This window comes from Aquila chrysaetos, chromosome 8, assembly GCF_900496995.4.
Source record: "Aquila chrysaetos chrysaetos chromosome 8, bAquChr1.4, whole genome shotgun sequence".
NCBI classification, from domain to species: domain Eukaryota; kingdom Metazoa; phylum Chordata; class Aves; order Accipitriformes; family Accipitridae; genus Aquila; species Aquila chrysaetos.
The window spans coordinates 46,441,925-46,457,351 of NC_044011.1; the positions used below are offsets into that span (position 1 = coordinate 46,441,925).

Consider the following 15,427-nt stretch of genomic DNA (forward strand, 5'->3'; position numbering starts at 1 on the left):
CCACGTCTCTGCTGGGAGGAGGAGCTGCAGGCAGGCTGCAAGGCCATGACCCAGGGAGCTCACAAGTCACTTTTATGCTCATCTTGAAACCTCCTTCTTGTCCTTTGCAGAGCAGGGAAGGTGGTTTTGTGCAAAATAACCAGGAAGGTGCCAGGCGCAAGAGAAGCGCTGGATTCCCCCACAGGTTTGGTGCCGCACTCACCCCGTCCCATTGACTGCTGCAAGGAAATGGCATCTGGTGCCTCCCTCGAGCACCAGAGTAGCAGAACAAGACCCTTCAGAGGCTGGAAATCTGCTTGTGGCTGACAGCCTCTATGGGGACAAAGTTGTAAAAGGAGCTTAACAGAGCAGAAATACTCCTGGCAAAAAGCACAGGGTATTTCCACGTTCACCAGCTGAAGTTTCCCTGTCCCTCTAGCTTTCTACCTTCCTTCCTTCCTTCCTTGTTTTCATCAAGTGTTCAGACTTTAAGCCTTTTTGACCAGCAAACCAAACAGGAGGCAATAAGGACGTGTCTCTTCTTCACCCCACAACCTGTGCAAAGCTTCAGGGATGAGATACCAGGGCTCTGACAGATCCCCCCGGCTCTCTTCTGCCGCAGCCGGGGGAGAAGGAGCATCCCAAGGGACAAGCTGCTGCTGCAGCACTGGCAGATGCTCTCCATGATGGGCAGCATCCTTCCTGCAGCAGGGCAAGGCACATCCCAGCAGGAGGCAGGGAAGCATGATGCTGAGCTCAGCCTTGCTGGCTGACCTCTCGCAAGCCCCTTGGCTTGGGTCGCAGTTCCCTCTGGAAGGAGAAAGGCGTCACCAAAGCATCATTGACCATTCAAACCTTTGGAGCAGCACCTGGCAGGTGTTGCTTGTGCTGGTTTTTCCATACAAGGAAACTCCCTCATTAACACACGAAGCGCAGCCCTAGAAATAAAAGCGGCGTCTCTTGATTAATTATTGAAGGGGGAGTCCGGGGAGGAAAGGAGGGTAGGGAAGCTGAAGTGGCCAGTCAGCATCTGTTAGAGTTGCAAAGATAAATGAAATGAGAGAGCAGATAAGTGCATACAAATCAGCTTACATCTGTACCGCTCATACATCTCTTTCAAAATGCTTGTGTCATCAGATGGTGGGTGAAGCCTTGCAGGTCAGCTGTCCTGATTCAATTAGGTTCACATTAGCAGGCGCCAGGGGAATTTGCTCTAGCTACACGGTCAGAGCGTTTTACAGCCTGCCATGGACCAGCGTTTCACTCTCGCTCCAGCCCCACAGAGGCACTTGGAGAAGCCATCCGTGCCTACAGACCCTCTGTATGAGTTCACTGTAGCTCCAGTTGTCTTTGGTTGCCTTTGGGGCAGCACAAGTCTGGCATTAAAGCAAGGGGAACCCATAGCAGAGCAGTGGGGATGAGCAGAGGAGAGCAGTAAAGGCAAGAGCAGGAGACCCGTGGGAGGACCACGAGCAGATGCTGTTTGCCTTGAAGGGGACAGCTTCCTCAAAACCACCCCACCGACCCCCCCATGGGAAGCAGCAGCCATGGCTCATCTCTCCAGCGCCGGATGGGGCAAGTCCAGCTCACAGTGCCTGCATCTTTCGCCAACCCAAACATCCCAACCCATCCAACACAACCAGAGGAGAGCAGCCCTGAGACAACAGAGGCAGAGATTCCTCAGGGAAATCCTCTTCCCTCTAATTTACCTGTCAGTTGTTTTGGGAGGATTATTGTTTTTTTTTTCCCAGGCTGCTGCCTATGATTTCTTTCCCTTCCCACAAAGAGCGGCTGGAGTTTCACACCAGCCTGACAGCATCTCCTGTCTTTCCCACCCGCTCCAGAGTGGCAGGTTGCCAGATGGTGCCCCATTAGGTCACATTTGCTCATTGTTTGGCAAACAGCGGCTTAATTCAAGTGCTGAGTTGACAGCTTGTTCTCCGAGACAATTTGCAAGTTGCAGTGTTGCAAATGCCAGCTTGGCTTTTCAGGGTAATGTTATTTCAGCTGCCTTAAAGGGATAAAGTTCTCTTTGATTGGAGAAAAAAAAGAAGGAAAGGGTGAAAGTGGGGGGAAGCTGAAAAGGTTTTTAGTGGTTTTGATGTGGAAGGACCAGCAGTGTTGGTTGGCAAGCATTCAGAAAGGGACTGCTCTCCTGGCACCATGGTTCTCCATCAGCAGAGACCCTCCATGTCCCATCACTCCTATCATTGAGGCCTTCCACTCATGCCCCACAATCCTAAGGAATGAGGTGTATTTCCAGTGAAACAGCCTTTCACAGGGAAATAGCAATTTCGCTTTATTTTGGAGAGGTTTCAGTAGGGATGTACATATACATTGCTTTGGTGTCACCTCCAAAACCCCTGGTTATAACCACTTCATCCTGGGCAGTGATGTCGGGATGATGCAGATGATGCCGAGGACAAGTGCACCATGATGATGCTTGCTCTTCTTCAACAGGTGGGCAAAAAAAGGCCAGGTTATAAAGGAAGCATCCGGTGACTTCTACGAAACCATCGTGGACCACACCTTCTTCTTCGAGCCCGTCTCCTGCGAGGTCACCAACGCGCTGGGCAGCACAAACATCAGCAGGACCGTGGACGTCTACTGTAAGTAATCTGTCAGCTTGAGACTGGCTTAGCAGGGCTAGCAGAGCTGCTGAAAATTAACGGGAAGGGGTCGTGGCTAGATCTGACTTGCCCGGGGTGACCAGGACTTGCTGGGCTCTCTTGCAGCTCAGACTTTGTAAATGCTCTGGTGGGGGGAGCCATGATTTCCTCCGGCCTTACAAGCGCACAGCTCATGATGGTGGTCCTCAGGGAGCTGGTCATTCTGGGGTTGCAGCAGGCACCTATCTCAGGCTCTTCTTTATTTGGAGGTCTTACACGGCTGTGACCCGTAGGTCCATCAAGACCTACCACTGCTTCCTCTGACACAGTGACCTCTTTGGTTTGAGAGTTTCTGGCTGACACAGCCCATCACTGGGAATAACTCTGGTCTCCTCTGTGCAGTTGGGCCCAGGATGGCAACAGAACCGCAGTCCCTCCTCGTTGACCTGGGCTCGGATGCAGTCTTCAACTGTGCTTGGACTGGGAACCCGTCTCTCACCATCGTCTGGATGAAGCGAGGCTCAGGCGTGGTAAGAATCGCTGCCGGTGCGGCGGAGAATGGCACATTCAGGGCTTGAGGTGCTGCGTGATGTTCCCCATGGAGCAAAGTCCATACCTATAGGCTGGGAGCTCCTGGCTGGCCAAATGCTGGACCTACGAGGCTCCTCCAAATGCAGGGGACAACGTGACATTGCAGAGCAGTGGCTCCCAGGCTGCAGGTCTGCAAGGCTGCGGCGAGTGTCCCCGGTTAGTCCAGAGAAGTGCATTAAGCAGTAAAGGCTTTATTGCCTTTGTAATATATTGGATGAAAACGTGTGTGAATCCACGAGGCATTTAGATGGCAGGCTGGAAAGTCAGGCCTGGAGTCCCATTTGGGAGAGGCAAAGGGAAAACCAGACTGCTGAAAATCACCGCCATCACTGCCGCAGAGGAATCGAGGCAGCGGGTTGTCTGACCCTGCCCCATTGAGTCCTAGCAGAGCCACCTTCCAGAGCGCCCGCAGCTCTCGCCCGCAGATGTTTGCAAAGGAGTCCTAACAGAAGGAGAATCGATTCCCATGATGATGGGCGTAAGGGTTGAACAGAGGCCAGAGCATCACTTAACCTCTCGCTGACAGGTAGCACTTCTGCAAATCACCTGCGTGTGGTCCTTTCTGGCCTCCAGACCTGTGAGTTCACAACCTGATGCGTTCACCTCAGCTCGCCTCCACTGTGGGCTGGAGCCTGCTCAAGCGGGGGGAGTCTAGACCTGGCCCGGCAGACTTCTCCACGTCTCTTTTGTCCTGAAAAGCGAAAGGAGCTTTGCAAATATTAATCGCGGCTCAGTCAGCCCAGGGAGGCGTGAGATACTCTCATCCCCTCTTTACAGACAGGAGGGCTGAGCAAAGCCACGTTAAGAAGCTAATGGAGGGCTGAGATGTGAAACTCACCCAGAAGGCGCACGCAGGTTTGGGTTTGAAAAGCATCTTTCAGCTTCGTCTGGGCAGATGCGTCCTGAAGTTGATGAGGCAACGCTGACTTACGCAGCTCAAGCCTAGGTATTATCAGAGAGCTGGACTCACACGGGAGAGAGATGAACGGGCTGAGTTGCTCTCCTGACCTTCGCTCACCAGGCACAGATGGAGGAGGGGAGCAGACATTGAGGCATTAACTGCTGGGGTATTTTTTCCAAACCATAATGACCTCGGCGAAGGCCATCTCCTGAGAGGTAATTATAGACTTGGGAGAGCTGATGGCTCGAATCAGCTAAGGAATCCCAGTGGGTCAATAATCCCTGGGTGGTTTCCCATCCCACAGCTGCAGTCATTGTTTCTCTGGGTTATTATCATTATAGGCAATGCTCTCGCACCACAGACTTCCATTTCGTTTTCCCAAAGCCGCTGGAGTGTGCAGGATGGTTGAAAGAAGCCACGCACAGCGAGGACGAGGGCTTCCTGACCCTCGCCATCCAGCCCCAGCCACACATCAGGGCTTGCCTGCGCTAACTGGCAGCACCCAGGCAGCATGCAGGCAGAGCAGCCTTCTCCCTTTTTATTTGGCTCCCTCTAGCTGACTTGTGCTGGCTTGAAGCATCTCAGGGCGTCAGGACAGACCTGCCGGCTCGTTTAACCCGGCAGAGATGCTTGCACTGGTCAGCAGAGCCGCCTCCATCTCCCCCGAGGGGATGCTGCTTTGTAAAGCCCATCAGTGGCCAGCCGTCGCAGTGGGATGTGGGATCAGGGCTGCTTTTTTTCCCAGCCCCTCTGCTTTCAGAGCCAGGTCGAAGTCCCACAGGATTGCCTTCTATCCTTCTACTTTCCCAGAAGGAAACAAATCGGAGACCGAAGTGAGGGTGAGGCCAAGTAAGCACAGGCATTTGCATGGGTATCTTTGTAACTGATGCTAAAACAGTGGGTTTAAAAGGGATCTGAAACTCTGTGCCTCTTCCTCATGCCACATTAAGGGTGAGACCCCCATCTTCTTGCTACAGGGAGACCCAGATCCATGTCCAACCATCACTCAGGGCTTTGCATGAGCACTAATTTCTGAAGGCATCAGCTGTGGGAGCAGCAACCAGCAGAGCCGGGGGCTCACCAGGCAAGCAGGTGGTGGAAGGAGGAGAGGTGATGGGCTGGCCCCAGCCTGCAAAGTCCTGGGGGAGAGAGGCAAGGGCAACAGGGACGAATTAGCTCCCACACACACGTTTCCAGCACGGAAACGCGTTGCTCCGAAAGCCACTATTTGTTGTAGAACTGCCATGGTTTTTTAAATACCACCAGTGCCGGGATACTGCTGACAGCCTCAGCCAGATCGCTCTGCTTCAGCAATTTTCAAGGTTTAATAAAGCTGCTAATTGCACTGCTGGGGCAGGAGGGCAACGTGGCTGATAGCCACGTTGCAGCTGGTCTGTAGGGAGGGCTTGCTAAAAGCAGCTGAGATTTCCCTGGCTATCCAGACCCAGTTTCCAGGGGGCTGCCAGCTCTCCAGGTTGGTTTCCCACCACTTCTGGGTTTGAAATCCCCGAGTCAATCCTGGCAGCCTCCCCTGCACCCGCAAAGGTGGAAATGCAAGTGTGGAGCCTGGTTCTCTCGACGGCTTTTCTGCTCCGGGTTACAAGGCAGCTACGTCACTGCAGCTACCAAAATTTTTCTTGTGTTTTGAACCTCTTGCAAAACTGGTGTTTGTAAAAATTCAAATGAATAGAAACAGGACTTATATTTCCCCCCCAAAACTGGATCATTTCTTTATTCCTTGGTCAACAGCAATAAGTGATATTTCCATGCCACGTAAGACTTTGGGCTCATCCGCTTCATTTTCTCTAGGCTGCCCTTGAGTTTGTAACACGTCTCTTGTTCTACTTCGCATCGGCCCTCCCAAAAGCAACCCTCTCCTCTCTTCCAGGTCTTGAGCAATGAGAACAAGCTGACCCTGAAGTCCGTCCGCCAGGAAGACGCTGGAAAATATGTGTGCCGAGCCGTGGTCCCGCGGGTCGGCGCGGGGGAACGGGAGGTGACGCTCACCGTCAACGGTACTTCTTGCTTTCTTATTGCTATTCCGTCCTGCCATCTCATTGCTTTGTTCCTGTTGCTCACATTGCTGAATTATCCCCTCGGATATTTGCTTCCAGAGCGAATCCTACCCACAGTTGGATCAGGGAGGGTCCTGCCCTGCAGGCAACATGACTAAATTGGATTTTGCATTCATTTGCCTGGAGATGCATGGGTTAAAGCAAAAAAACCCCAACATTATCTAAGACCTGCATGGTTGCTTATTATCAACAGGGGTTTATTGAGTAGTTGGGAGCTGGCGTCTTTAAATCTTTAATAGATTTATCTTGCAAAACCCTTGCAAGGTCGGAGAGCACTGTTGTCTCTGTTGTACATCCAGAGAGCTGGGAATTGAGCCTGGATCCGAGACCAGCAGCCTAATCACTCTCTCAGAGCCCACGTGAGGACACCTGTGCGAGGCAGCAGTGCTATATAGCTCCTCCACGGCTTCTTGGGGCTCACCCAGCACGGTGTCAGGATGTGGCCCAGACCCGCACCCAGAGCTCTGGAGTTTAATGATGACCTGGCCAGGACCCCGCAGCAGCCGGTAACATATTTCAGCCTAAATATGGAAGGGAAAGAGCCAGGCAGGCTGCAAATAGTAGAAATAGAGTATGAATTTTGCATTGTCTCTCACCTGCATGACAAACTGGCAGGCTTCAGTCCCCGCTCACTGTCACAAAGAGAAGAAAATAAGTGGGGAAGCAGCAGAGGCAGCGGCAAGCGTTGATTTTAAATGCAGATAATGCAGATGGGTAGGTGCCCCATCCCTGGAAACATTCAAGGTCAGGTTGGACAGGGCTCTGAGCAACCTGATATAGTTGAAGATGTCCCTGCTCATTGCAGGGGGGGTTGGACTAGATGACCTTTAAAGGTCCCTTCCAACCCAAACTATTCTATGATTCTATAATGCTAGAAATGGAAGCCAAGGGCAACACAGCAGGGAACTGAAAATCAACCACTCCCTTGACTTCAACTCAGCTCCTTGGTGCCTGCATGCTCCTTCCCTGGCGGCTGCTGGGTTTTAATTACAATTAAACTAGCTCATGGAAAACAAAGCAACAAATTAGCACAAACAAAGAACCTGCTCCTTTTCTGACACCTACCAGGCACGTGGCCGCCTTGAACACAGAGCAAAGCACTTGGCAGGCTCTGGGCCGTTTGCAGCGTGCAGCATAGAAAAGCCTCTCTCAAGAGCTTTGCAGCGTAAGCTTTTCGCCTTGCAGAGCTGACAGGGGAGCAAATGAAATCTGTGCCGTGAGGTTCACCGCTCAGCTTTGAGCATTTCCCGGGAGCCGACTGCCTGCAGCATCCCATCCCACTAGGACGTGCTGCTGGGGGATCCACTGCTGGGGTTCGGTGCAACCCCAAGGTGACAACATTGGGACACGCCATCACAGGCGTTGAACCCTACACCAAGGGAGAATCCCACACCTCCAGGTCGATATGGTCTCCTGGCTCTCCAAGCTAGGAGAACCAAGGTGGGCAAGCACCAGAGCAGCGTCCCCAGGTCCAACATCCACCAAGCCCCAGGGCTTGGCTGCCCGTCCTGCAGCTGGAGCAGCCCTCCAGCTCCGGTAGCACGGCACGGTGTGTCTAATCCAGCTAATGAATTCTGCTGAAAGTCTTTTCTGCTGTAATTTGAGAGGGAAGTTGAACGCCTCATATTTTCAAGTGATTTTAAATCCAGAGGGTGATACAATTGTCTTGGTATTACCAGGTGCCTTTCTCCATGGGCTGGGATTCGTCACAGTAAAATTAGGCATTTAGAAGTGTCTATTCTGGGCTAGCTGCATAGACTCTGATCGGTGCACGCGGGCTTCGAAGGGGCTGATCCATCCCACCGAAAGCACAGGGACCCCAACTGAGGGATCTTCATCTGCCCCAGCCTGAGCCTGCAATCCTGCCTGTAGCAGCCCATCCACTCTCAAAACAGTCACAAATTGTGGCAGCACGATGCTGGGGTGGGAGAGCATCCTCCTGCCCTCCCTGCAATCGGGTCTCGCTGCCCTCCCCACCGGCAGCCTCGCCGGCCAGGTCTGCAGTTGCAGAGAGAGGCTGGCAGCCCATCCCTGTGCCAAAGCGTGAGGCCACCAGCCTGAAAGGAAGCAGATATGATTCAAAGTCTGGTTAAGGGGAAGGAGGATTATGCAAACGAGCAGAGTTTGGCAGGGCCAGAGCAGCAGAGGCAAAAAGGAAGCGAGGAACTGTTGGTGCCATCATAAATCAGAAGCAGTCGGATTTATGGCCCCTGCATGAGCCAAAGCTTCTTGATGCTCCTGACTGCACACAAGCCTGGTTGAAGCTCCCACCCCGATAGGAGAAGCACCCCAAGATCAACTTCACAGCAGGATTGCCTGCGGTACAGTCCGTCAAGGCATTGTCCCGGCTTGGCAGGGGCTGCTGAGCAGTGACCACCACCCCTGCCCATCTTGCTCTGCAAGAAGACATTTGTTAGAAGGGCTGGACAACCCTGGGTGGCTAATTCAGGATTTAATTTGCCTGGGATTCACCACAACAAGCAAGCCGAGCCTGCCAGAGAGCTGAGAGCACAGCAGGGGCTGACCTGCTGCACTGCTTGGTCAGGAGAACAGCATGGTGTCCCCTCAGCTCATGCCTGCAGCAGCATGTTGAGAGCTTCATCAAGCATGTCTCCACCACTGCTTGTGGATGGAGACCTTGGGATGGTCCCTTGCAATTCCAGGCAGCACGAGCCAGCCCAGGGCTTCTGCAGGAAACAAGGAGTTAAACCGGCCTCTCCTGCCAAACCATTTCCAACTTTTCGAGGGCTTGGGAGGAAAAGTTCAGGTGGACTCAAGCAGGCTGGAGAAGTCAAGGCCATCTTTTCATTCCTCCAAGGCTCCCGAGTCAGCAAGCTGCCTTCTCTTTTGTGCGAGCCGCCAGGACCGCACAAATAAATTGGCACCGGCGTGCTAAAAATAACTGCAACCAATAGCTCCATCATTTATATCCATAGCAACATTGTTTAAAGCCTTTTTCCTGCCTGTGGGCTGTCTCACACTTAGCGCTGAATGCCAAGCCGGAGATTGGCAGCTTTTTCATAAGGAGCCAGAGCCTGGTGGAGAATCAAACGCCGGCCTCAAATGTGAAGAGGCTGCAACTTCATGCTATTATTTCTGGGCATGTTCATCTCACAAATGGTCTTTAGTCATACGCTATTATCATGATGATAAGCCTTCGACTCTGAACTCCTAAAGCAATAATAAAACCCAAAGCCGTTGGCATTTGTGCCATTTAAAATCCACTCGCCTTGGGGAAAATGATCCTTTTAATGATTATTAAGCTATTTTTCTCTAGCGTCACCCAGTCTTGGAGCTCTTCCAGAATTTATAAGTAACATACAACCACTGAAATAGAAAGAAGATGGCTTTTTTTTATTATTATTTAGGCCTGGCCTACAGATCCCATCGCTGCTCTTGCCTCTGTTGGCTTGGGATTCAGCGGTGATCAGGGCAGGCGAGCAGGAGGATCACCTAGCACATGTTTAGCTAGCCAAGAAGCTCATCCTGCATGCCTTGTGCCACCCTTGGAGGATGTTGGGACCAAATGGGTCCCCATCGCATGTCCCGTCCAGGGGGAAAAAGCCCCAGCACACATTTAGGGCCATCTGCCCATCACACTTGGCTGTCGGCACGGTTCTGCTCTTGCACCAGACGTGGGGAGTGAACGCCAAGGCTAGCTGGCGTTGCCACCTTGGGTATGCTTGCAAAGAGCTATTTCACAAAGGCAAGGTGCCGTTTGCATCCTCCTGAAGGGAGGCAAAGCGAGGAATCAACCGAACTCTCCTGAGACCCCAGCCAGCACTTCTGAAAGATGGGCTTTCAGCGATGGATAAATGAGAATGCACGCCTTGGGAGCGTGCCTGGAAGAACATCTTGAAGAAGAGCATTTGGGCAGAAAACCACAACAAAAATGTCTTTTTTTGTCTTTTCCACTAACATACAGCTATGACCACTACATCAAAACAAGTCCTGACCTTCTCCTTCACGCACAGCTCCTGCTATTACCAATTTTGACGGCAGCTCACTTTCAGCAGTAATTTCCTGAGCTGCCAGAACCGTGTGTCTGGTTGCTGGTCGGTGAAATGCACTTCACGGAGCTAGTTTTCCGTGCATCTCACCTTGGAACATCATAGCGGAGGAAGGATAGGGCTGTATCTCAGTGGGAAGTGTTTGGGCAGTGTGAAGGTTTGGTGCGGGAAGGTGTTACTGGGATAATTTCAGTAGGCAACTGTACGTATGAATGTACCAGAGTGAAGAATTTAGCATTTCGGTACATCTTTGTGCATTCTGCAAATTCATAAATGGGCAATTTGGATGAGAATCAGTCTGGGCAAATTTGTTTCTCCCCACTTTACCCCAAATCCCTGAGACTTTATTCTTAAAGGAACACAACAGCGGCAAGGCGGGCTGAATAAATGGGAAAAGTTTCTCAAATCCACAAAGGATGGGAGAGAGGATGAGCACAGCAAGCTCTCCCTCTCCAACCATCCCAGAGACCTGGGCTCAAGACCCAGCTGAGGTTGTCCCCAGCGGTATGTTGGCCTCTTGTAGCAACTCCTGTTGCATCTCTTCCACTTTGCATGGCCGGTATGGAGCCTGATGGTGTCTGCACATCGCTCCACACGTGTGCATGGATGGGCATGACACCAAGACTGTGTTTTCTGACAAACTCAAACCCAGGAGTGACAACCCAGACTGTACATCTGAAATAGCCAAGCTGGGGCAGGGGGGGATCTGCCAGCCCCTGCCTCTTCCCTCTCCCTGCCCTGTGCTGCCTGCCTGCAGCCCAGCCTGTTGCTGTTTTCTTTTCTGCCAGCGGTAAGCCACTCATAGAAATGCAAATCTGCTTTAATTAAGGAGGCTAATAAACAGCAATTAGGAACCCAGCTCTTGTGCTGGATCCCTTGGGTTGATTCCTTCCTCAGGGGGAGGTCCCCTCCGCAGGGCTGTTGGAAGTGTGGGGGACACACTAATCCCACCAAGCCGTGCTCTCCTCTCCAACCCCTTTTCTCCCAACCGTGTCTTCAAGGTGTCCACCAAGGGAAGACAAGGACATTGCCCTTCACAAGCCGCCTCAGCCAGTGCGTTTGGCCTCGTATTGCTCAGGGAGAGCCTTTCCCAGCCAGGCTGGGCTCCTTTCGGCATCCGAATGGCACAGGAGAGCCCAGCTGATGGGGTCCCAAGGCTTTTCCAGCAGAAATTTCTCCACCGCATCAGGCAGGCTGATTGCAGGTCACTGATGGTGGCTGCCGATCAGTGCCTCCTGCCCTCCTACTGCTTCCTTAAGCACCTGGGGAGCAATTAGTGTAATGGTTGCTTAACAAATCTGGGAGAGCACAGAAGAGGAACACCAGGTAGGCTGGGGTCTTGCTTTGCTTCTGGAGCAGAGAACCCTTCTCAGAGGCCGGGTTCACCAAGGAGATTCCTGCAGGGTGATTTAGTCACGGTCCAACGCCGGGGATGTGGGAGCAGAGATGGGGAGGCGCTGGTGCTTTGTGGGAGCTTTGCAGAAAACCAGCAAAAAGCAAAGCCCCACTCGTGTCCCTCTGCATCACAGGAGGTGAGGGAGCTGTTGCTCCATCCCTCCCCCTCACAGAGGGACCCCAGTGTCCCTCCGTGCCTCTGCTAACACCTCCCCCAGTACCTTGTATTGCAGCCACCCATGTGAGACACCAGCATCCCTCTCCTCTCTCTTGCAGGGCCACCCATCATCTCCAGCACCCAGACGCAGCACGCCCTGCACGGCCAGAAAGGGCAGATCAAGTGCTTCATCCGCAGCACCCCGCCGCCAGACCGAATTGTGAGTACCATCCCATGGGGCAGCACCTCGTGGGGCATGGTGGGTATCCTGCACACCTTAGGGTGCCCTACGGTGGGCAAACCTGCCCCAGGCTGACCCCTCTCTTGCTTGGCAGGCTTGGTCCTGGAAGGAGAACGTCCTGGAGTCTGGGACCTCCGGGCGCTACACGGTGGAGACGGTCAGCACAGATGAGGGCGTTATCTCCACACTGACCATCAGCAACATCGTCCGAGCCGATTTCCAAACCATTTACAACTGCACTGCCTGGAACAGCTTCGGCTCAGACACAGAGATCATCCGGCTCAAAGAGCAAGGTGGGCATCGCTGAGGAGGTGGGCAGCGGGAATTAGCACCTGGCCGGGCTGTAAGAGTGGGGAGATGCTGTGAGAGGCAGGAGGTGCTCAGAAAAGCTCTTGGGATGTCAAAGAGGAAATTAGGAAGGATGGTGAAAATGCTCTGGCCGTGCTAGCTATAGGATCGCATCCTTAAGGTACCTGGTCCTGGCAGAGGGTCAGGAGGTGGGACAAGCCCTGCAGAGTCTCTGCTTGATACGGTATTGCCCCATTTTGCCTGTCCTGCTGAAGGTGGAGGGCACAGGCCAATCCTGCACCCCTCACTCCCTGCCCTACGGCACAAGGTGATGCCACTGCCACAGGCTGGAAGATCATTTATAGCCTTGGAGAAACAGGAATGGCTGCTCCTACCAGACCCCACTGCTCCGCGGTGATGGGAGTGAGCGGGGGGAAGGCGTTTGGGCTGGTGGCAACCCTCCGTCCTGGCCACCAGCCACGATGCCAGCACGTGTTTTGCAGGGCTGGGCTTACCCACCCAGCCTCAAAGGCACCTCGAGCAATTCTCAGGGGATGGCCAGGGGATCTCCTCTCTCAGGGCTTTCCATAGCAAGGGAAGGAGATGGCTTTTGTGAGGAACCCTTAGCTCCTGGAGGGACTCCAGTTCTCTTCTATTTTATTAAATGCCAGGGCAGGCAGGTGGATTGTCCTCATTAAGCCGTGATTTATAGGCAAGGCTGCCGTCCAGATTAAATCAGAGCTAAATGAACCCCTTAAAATTAGCCTTGGGCTTCTTCCAACGCAAACAGAGCCAGTGGTTTTTCCAGGTCGTCTGCCAGTCAGCGGGAGCGCTCAGCGGCAAGCCTGGGTCCCGGCGGAGGGTGGCCGGGAAGCCGAGCCGGGTCGGAGCCGGCGCCACAACATCCGAGTCCGCAGCCGACTCCGCATCTGAGATCCGAGCATCCCTGCTAGGTGATGCAAGGGGACACCCCTGCCCTGGGCAGGGGGACACCGTAGGGTGGCTGAGGATGCCGTAGGGTGGCAGAGGACATCCCCTTCATGGGGACATCCCTGCGCTCAGAGCAGAAAGCGGAGCAGAGGGCTGAGCGCTCAGGAAGACTGACGTGTGCGCTTGGGCTGTGCAAGGCTGTGGACACTTGCTTTATTTTCAAACAGGTACGGAAATGAAATCAGGAGCTGGTATTCAAGCAGGTATGGAAATCATGAGCTGACGGTGAATGTGAATTGTCCCCAGCCATTACCACACCTGAGGACCCGGCGTCCTCCTCCTGGCCCGGCAGCTTTCGGCAGGGCAGGCAGGGCCGGGCAGGGCAGGGCAGGGTAGGAAGGGGTGTAGAAAAGCTGCAGGGCAGTGAGTGGGGCACGGACTGAGAAGCTGGAGTGGTCCGGTCTCTGCTTTGCCACTGACCCGCTCTGCAAACCAACGCTGCCTTTCTGTGCCCCAGCTCCCCAGCCACTGAGAGGGGGATAATACTATGCAGCCGCATTTTAAAGTGCTGCAAAAGGGACCGCTTAAGCGCGATTATGGGGCAAAAAAGAGGGAGAAGTACAAGTTTCCGGGGTTATTTGCAGACATCAGCTTGTCTCAGCATCTTGGGAGAGTGCTAGCCAGCAGCCAGAGCAGGGCTGAATGGATGTTTGGGCAGATGCTGTGGGATGTGCTGCCATTGTGCCTTCCTCGTCCTCTGCACCAGAGCAGGGTTCATGGGGGAGCACGTAGCCAGCAAACTGCTCCTCCTCATCTCGCCCTTGTCTTCGGGACACAGTTTACCGTCCCAGCTGCTGGTTCCTGCCACTGCCCTTTTGCATTTACCTTTGTTTTCAGCTCAGGAGAGCCCAGGGCACTTTCCCCACCCCATTCCCTGCATGATTCTCCATCACCTTCATCACCATCACTACCTGCTTCTTGCTTAGCTCTGCATTACAGATCCCACTCCGCCAAAGCTGAGAGCCAGCAAGCACTCCCAGGGACCCCAGGCTCCTGTCTCCTCACCCTTTTGCTCCATATTCCCCTGGGAGAGCCAAAGAAATCCCACAACGAGTTACCTCCATTGGTAGGAGCACTGCCTAAGTGGCCTCAGGCCACCCAGAGAAGAAAATCCCAGTTTCTTCTTGCTGTGGCTCAGCTGGTGCGTTGGAGGATGCTGGTTTTAGGATGAGCTCCTTGGTGCAGCTGGAACCAGCTCCAGCATCTGCTACGTGAGCTCCAGCTCCAGCCTTGCAGAGCACTCAAGGGGACTTGCCTTTTCACCAGAGGCCCCGGGGGAATTCTCGCACCACAGTGGTGAGCGCTCTCAGCAGGTTTGGCGATTGACTCAGTGGTGACTCATGTCACCTGTGACCCCGCTCGAGTGACAAGTGACACATCAAGGGACCAGCAGGCCCAGGCAGAAAATTCATGAGCAAGCCAGAAACTGAAAAGCATCAGCATAAACCACCAACTGAATCACTTGAAACAACAAGCTAAGCGGGGAAAATGAAAGGCTCTTTTTACATCAAGTGTGAGCAGAAGAGGCTAAACTCAGCCAGCACCATTTTTTTACCACCCTGCAGTTCTCAAAGTAGGGCTCAGGACCCATGAGGCCCCATGGCTACTGCTAAAGGGTAACATGAAGTGACTTTATAACTCCCCTGTCCCAGCTGGGTTTAGATAACAATGAAAAAACCCTTTGCTGACTACATGGGAAAGATGCTGGTGGAATTACAACTCCCCCCAGTCCCACCAGTAAGGATGCATGCCCCTTAGGAAGGCTAAAAGGCACAAGCAGGATCTGTGATCTCAGGTCCAGGATGAAATTCGTGGTCAACACCAGCTCCACACCAGTGGACAATGAGAAATGGTTTCCTTATCACCCAGTCGAGTGTCAGCCATCAGGCTGCAGGGCTTTGTTTCTCAGCTAGATCACCCATGTGTCCCCATGGTCCAGCAGCATTCACATTCTCCACCTGCACAGGTGAGGAGGAAAGAGGACCACCTCTCTACATCCATTTTTCCCTAAATTCGTCCCATCCATTTGCAAGGCAGGAGCTGCAAGGAGAAAACACGCATTGGAGGTGTCCAGGAAAGCGGTGAGGACACACTCACCCGGCTTAGCCAGCCATCCTGGAAAGGGTTACCCCTCTCTTGGCCCGCTATGGGGTCACAAGAGCCTATGAGGATGCTTAGGGAGAACAGGAAT

The 15,427-nt window shown here is 53.3% G+C and overlaps 1 protein-coding gene across 12 annotated transcripts in view; it reads left to right on the top strand.

Moving 5' to 3' along the window:
* The window catches only part of KIRREL3 (kirre like nephrin family adhesion molecule 3), a 341,383-nt gene that overhangs the window by 311,263 nt on the left and 14,693 nt on the right, over positions 1-15,427 (top strand). For 11 of the 12 annotated variants that reach the window (XM_030022476.2, XM_030022467.2, XM_030022469.2 and 8 more), the window contains 6 exons: positions 2,440-2,588; positions 2,991-3,118; positions 5,969-6,095; positions 11,837-11,937; positions 12,053-12,251; positions 13,404-13,439. In XM_030022476.2, coding sequence (XP_029878336.1) covers positions 2,440-2,588; positions 2,991-3,118; positions 5,969-6,095; positions 11,837-11,937; positions 12,053-12,251; positions 13,404-13,439 — 740 coding nt within the window. The remainder of the gene's footprint in view (positions 1-2,439; positions 2,589-2,990; positions 3,119-5,968; positions 6,096-11,836; positions 11,938-12,052; positions 12,252-13,403; positions 13,440-15,427) is intronic. The other variant, XM_030022468.2, reaches the window with a different exon arrangement.